This window comes from Xenopus tropicalis, chromosome 1 (assembly GCF_000004195.4).
Source record: "Xenopus tropicalis strain Nigerian chromosome 1, UCB_Xtro_10.0, whole genome shotgun sequence".
NCBI classification, from domain to species: Eukaryota; Metazoa; Chordata; class Amphibia; order Anura; family Pipidae; genus Xenopus; species Xenopus tropicalis.
This window is the reverse complement of record NC_030677.2, coordinates 163,473,610-163,479,712: the sequence shown is the minus strand read 5'-3', so window position 1 is coordinate 163,479,712 and position 6,103 is coordinate 163,473,610. Positions and strand designations below refer to the sequence as shown.

Here is a 6,103-nt window from a genome sequence, read left to right as displayed (position 1 = left end):
GGGCTAAGAAAAAAAATATTTGAGAAATTTACTTCACAGTCTTCCACGGAGTTCTTATATAATAAATCCCCCTGAATCTAGTCCTTTGTTCCCGTAACTTTTAGGTAACGGATCCATTTCTCCTTCTGGCTGTAAGGCTGTTCTGTGCATACGGCCCCATATTTAGGACAGGGGGGTCAAATAGGCATTTTTCACTTTATTTCTATTTATTTTACTTTATTCCTATTTTGTACTGAGGAAAGAAATACAACAAATTTATCCACCTATTTTGAAGGTAACTCTTATTTAATAAAATACAGGAAATTGCCACTTTAATATAGAGCTTGCATATTTATCCAGAATGTTTCTGCAAGATCCTAATAGTGTATATTTCTCTTTCCACAATGGACAGATTTTGCATATCAGGAAACCATCAACAAGCCTATGAGACAGTTGGGCTCCCATTGACTCTCTGCAGAGTATTTTTCAGTGTCCCCAGAATTACAGGGCTCTGTAATCTGTCCCCATATAGTGCCAGTGTCTAGGCACCATGACTTAACCTGTCTCACATAAAGGTCTGTCAACTTTGAAGCCCTCCTGCGGTGATGAACTTCAACTCCCGTCCTCACAAGCAGCCTACTTTAATGTTTAGCTGTTGGGTTAAAAGATGGATAACATTTGTGCTTCTTTGAAGAACACAAGTGGTATAAAAGACCAGAGGGTTGATTCACTAAAGGTCGATAAGTTTTATCGCACGTTTTTTGCGTTAAAATTAACGCGAAAAAACGTGCGATTCACTAAAGTATTCGCATGCGTTAAGTCGCATATCGTGTGCGTTAATTTACTCGCAACCGCATGCATTAATTTTACCGCATTGAGTTAATTAGCGCGCAGAAATAATACTAACGCATGATTCACAAACACTTAGGGCTCTGGCACATGGGGAGATTAGTCGCCCGCGACAAATCTCCCTTGTCACGGGCGACTAATCTCCCCGAGTTGCCATGACCCGCCATCCCACCGGCGAACATGTAAGTTGCCGGCGGGATGGCACACGTGGCGGCGCGATTTTGCGCAAATCGACGAAAAAGACTTGCGAGTCTTTTCCGGCGATTTCCTGAAATCGCCCTGCCGCGTCTGCCATCCCACCGGCCACTTACATTGTCGCCGATGGGATGGCAGGGGAAGGCAACTCGGGGAGATTAGTCGCCCGCGAACAGGGAGTTTTGCCGCGGGCGACTAATCTCCCCATGTGCCAGAGCCCTTAGACGCACTAAATATCGCTTTAGTCTGTGCGAAAAATAACAGTTACTTGAGGCAGGCAGTAATTATAGAAAAGTACAGTTAATGAGCTTTTGGCAATAAAATATGGACTTTGCAGTGTGATTTATTCAAGTATGTGTTGGCCCTAGAGTGATGCAGCCTCCAGTTTGCAGGGAAATGGGCATTTTCATAAAAAATTAGTTTTACGAAAGTAATGCCGTGTATGGCTAATATGGCGTGCGTTTTTTCGCACACGGCGACTATTTGTGCGCGATTAGCATGCGTCCGGTCAAATACCACACGAAAATAATCTTTGCGACTTAAATAACGCAAGCAGCATCGCGTCTAAATTAACGCAAATATCCTTTTCGTGAATCGTGCGTTAAGACGCGAAAAATTAGATGCGATAACATTTTTAACGCATGCTATAAATAGTGCACGTTTTAACACACTTTAGTGAATCGTCCCTCAGGTGCGCTCTTAAGCTACGAAAGGACCCGGGGCAAATCCAAGAAATTCATGCCAGTTCTACCCTCAAGCAGGTGTATATAATAGGGCAGCAATAAGGGAGCAACACAGAGTTCCCTCATTTTGTGCTCATTGCTAGGAAACAAACAAGCAGAACATCCCAACCCTCCCCTGTGGTACAGCACAAGGTCTAACTACTGAACATAGCAGCTTTATATGGGAACGATCTCAAAGGATATTTATTTAAATTGAAAATTCATGTAAAAGAAAAAAGACACGACATAAAAACGATTTTGGTTTTCCATGTAATTGAAATGTGTGCCATTCCTTTGGGACGTTTTCTGCAAAAGTTATATCTGCTGAAATATGTGATGGTTGCCCCGTGTGCCCCGACGGGCCCTGTGCAATTGCCCCTTTATTGAGGAGCTGATAGACGCTTCCCTCCGCAGCCCATCCTAAACACTGTCCGTCACTCTGCATTGCTCCGGCTCAGGCTATCCTGCTCCCTGTATGCAGTCTATACCACCAGACAGCCAGGGAGGGAGGGGAGACTTTATTATCACACAGCATCTCAAGCCTCACATGTTAATTGAATCGCACACCCCCCTCCTACTCTCCCAGGGTGTATCGATCCGCACGGTTACGTTCCAGCAGCAAGTTCAGTGCAAATCAGTCCCGGGGTGACCCGGAGACCCGAGGAGGGGAATGTTGCTGAGGCTGCTGCACTTTGGGGGGATTAGGAATCCTGCTCTCTGCTGACTGGGTGGGTTTCAGTTGGTGAAAAGGGATTAGGGGGAGAGGAGGAAGAGAAGAAGAGGCTGCTCCAGCCTGGAGATCCTGTGAAAGGAGGAAAAGAAGAACAGTATCCCAACACACACAGTTTGGCTCCAGTATCCCCCAAGATGGCCACCAATGTGGGATCAATGATTCAATATTGGAAGCGGTTTGATCTGCGGCGGCTGCAGGTGGGTGTCCGGGACTGGGGGGCTGCTGGTGGGGGAAGCCCAGTGCCGAAGCGCACTAGGGAGGAGGAGTGAGGGGCTCATGGAAGGGACTGATAGTATTAGCCATTGATCCTCTTCTGCTTCTGCCTTTGTTCGGTTTTGTCATTGATCAGCAGCAGCAGCAGCAGCCATAAAGCTGCGTGTGTGTCTGGCAGAGCGGGCAGCCGGGGGGTGGGGGCGACAGAACTCCAGTGTATTGCCTCTAAACACAACCTGCTGCCCTCCAGCTGTACATCAGCTGCAACTCTCTGCATCTCCCCTTAGCCATCCCTCCTCTGGAGATACAGGGAACTGGCACAACAGCTGGAGGGCAGCAGTCTAACAGGACAGTCATTATTACACCTTTCCCAGTAATGGAAACTACTGACCGCAGGGGCTTGGTACTTCCCACATGAGTCAGGTCTGAGTCAGAAGGGAGTTTGGGACAGGCTGGCCATGTACCAGTGCCACCACACATGAAATGCCCATATCAGTCTGGCTCACCTTATATACCATTAGCTTGTATTGAGCAGGTACATTTAGGCTGTGCCATTCCAAGTGACACCATTCAGTGGTGAGAAAGTGAGAAATGCTGGAAATGCTCACTAGTTACAATCACTGGAGAAAGATAAAAGGACCAGCTATGCCAAATGTACAAATGTACAATTATTAGCATTTACGTATCAGTAATTCTTATCCAGTTCTAGTAAAAAATGTGTAAAAAACGTGTTTTTTTATTGCAATATGTTTTCTTATCAGCTCTCTTATTGCAGTTATTGATCTGATGCATAAACAAACACCCACCCCGTTTGGTTTCAGCACCATTGTTTGCACTTGAATATTAAAAAACATATACTCCTGTTTGGGGATAAAGAGCCATTTAAAAAGGGGAGGATACAACTATTATAAATAGATATTGGTGTTGCAGAAATGTATATGAAAAAGCACATACAGAGTGTACTCTGTTCTTTTGTGGGAGTCTCTGGCCCTTTAAGTTCATGTAAGGCAGAAGTGAGCACAGCACATTGCTCTGTAAAGAGTAGCAACTCCTATTCTTATGAATGGCTGTATCATGCGTCCCTCTAGCCAGAGAATCAAGCAGTAGGTTGTCCCCTGGAAACCTTAGTGCTTTCCTTCAGTAAGTGCTGGGAACTTTGTGGTCAGTTCCAGAGAGGGACCTGAATTCCTGAAACCTGCTCTCTTATCTTTCTCATCTCAGGTACCAAAATAGTGTGACATGTTTGTATATATATGTATGTATACTCATGGAACATTCCTTTGCCTCCTGCATCATCTGCAAAGGAAAAGCATCAGCAGTTCTACCATAATATATGTATATTTAAAGCTAAATTATGATGGCTTCTTTATTAACACTATGGCGCTATTACACTATGGATAAGATTTGCAATATGGCTGCTAAAGTGATAATATTATTCAGCTGATAAAAGTATCGTGTTTATCACTGAAATAACCCTGATCTAATATCTAGTTATGGTACTTAACTGCATGGGCTGTATGGACTTCAGTTACATGAGCAAAAATAGCTAATGAAGAATGTGTATTGTGTGTGCTATATATATATATATATATATATATATATATATGCATTGTAATATTTAATATTTGTGTATTTGTAAGTGCCTGTAAATGTATTGCTGATAATAAATTTCAACTCTTTTATGAAGTAGATATGCTATAAAGTAGAAATATCTGAGTTAAATTATATTTTAATTTCAGGGTATTAATCATCTCACGTGTATATAAAATAGGGTTTATGTTTAGAGATGTTAAGGCTTGTGGCTAAATACCCTATGTGGACCATTTTTTATAATGTACCCTACACGACAACTCCTATATCCCTAAGGTTGTCAGTGGATTCTGGGAGTTGTAGTCCAACAGCTGGAGAGTACAAGTTGGGGAGCTTTGATACTAAGTCATCCTCCCCGGCACCGTACATCTCTGTGCCTGATGGTCTTTCTGTTGAGAGAAGGCACCCAAACAGTGCAGTCTCATTCGTAATATATATTTAAAGCATGTAATGTCATTTTTGTCAGGGGAGGGCATAGTTTGCAATAGTGTGTTTAGTTAGAATTCGCCGTGAGGGGAAATAGTGACTGTATTCCCTGCTAATGTTTGTAAATCAGACCTGGGCTCTCTCAGGGGCTGTGACTCTTTATTTCTGATTGATGTTCTGTAACATGAGGGATGACAGGAGCATGGCAAACAGATATTGGAGAAAGCAGGAGCCGGTTCAGATGTGCTCAGGGGCTGCTGCCTGTGTTCCTCCTGTGCTCCTATTGTTATTCAAGTCTGGAGAATTTCCACTTGCACTGGTATTTGGGTTCATTCATCCCTGAATGTCAGTTAACAACATTTTCATTAAGCAAGTGATATGCAGTGCTCTAACCTTTAGTCCGCATGCAATTAGATTGCCCATTGGCTGCCTGTGTGTGTTTTTTTTTTTAAAGCTTGCAAACGCCATACATTTATTAGATTAAAATGACCCCTCTCGGTCCTCTTTGGGTCACCTAATTCCGCGTGCAGCTGTAGCGGTACTGGCCTGTGAAATTACCAATAAGCCTTTTGTTCTAATGTATAAAAGAATATGGCCTTGATTGAAAAGCCTCCTCTCTATGCTTGGATAATGATAGGCGAGCCACAATGATTAAACAATTGCTAAATTGATGTATGTATGTATTTCTATTGCTGGGCAGCACATTATGTTATTAAATCTCATAGAGCAGTGTAGCTGCTTATTTACATGGATATTAAAAGCTTGTCCCTCTAGGAAAGCAGAATATCCAAATGCTTGGCACAGGGAGAAAGCACAGAGAACTTCCTTTTATTGTGCCGAGTCGGAACATCACAGTGTCGCTGATAATATACTGTTTCCAGCAATATTACTTAAAAAAAAAAGTAAAAGCTCATAAATAAAAATAGTTTGACACAAAATTGCTTGATTCAAATGTATAATCAGTGGATGTGTAAGGGAAGGATTGTTATGCAGAGCCCTAGCAATGTAATAACATGCTAATAACTTGTATACAGATTTACAGGTGAAGAATCAAGCTTCATGCACTATGCAGAAACCCATTCATTGGAGAATTAAATGCGTGCTTAACTTTGAGTATGATAGAATGGCCAGTTAGAAACAACTTTTCAGTTAGTCTTCATTATTAATTTTCAAATATTTTGAATTATTTACCTTCTTATTTTGACTGTTTCCAGCATTCACATGACTCCAGCAGCAAAAAACTGTTGCTTTGTGAGGCTGCAGTTTTATTGTTGTTACATAGTTACATTGTTGTTACATTTTATTACTTATTTATGTTTGGGTCCTCTACTCATTCATATTGCAGTGTCTCATTCAAACTTCCCCCTGGTTGTTAAGGTGATTTGGACCCCGCCAA

At 42.3% G+C, this 6,103-nt stretch overlaps 1 protein-coding gene across 1 annotated transcript in view; it reads left to right on the top strand.

The window, feature by feature from the left end:
• The first annotated feature begins 2,493 nt into the window (after positions 1 to 2,493).
• cux2 (cut like homeobox 2) overlaps positions 2,494 to 6,103 on the top strand; it is a 202,566-nt gene continuing 198,956 nt past the window's right edge. The window contains 1 exon segment of the mRNA NM_001134814.2: positions 2,494 to 2,675. Coding sequence (NP_001128286.2) covers positions 2,613 to 2,675 — 63 coding nt within the window. The 5' untranslated portion in view covers positions 2,494 to 2,612.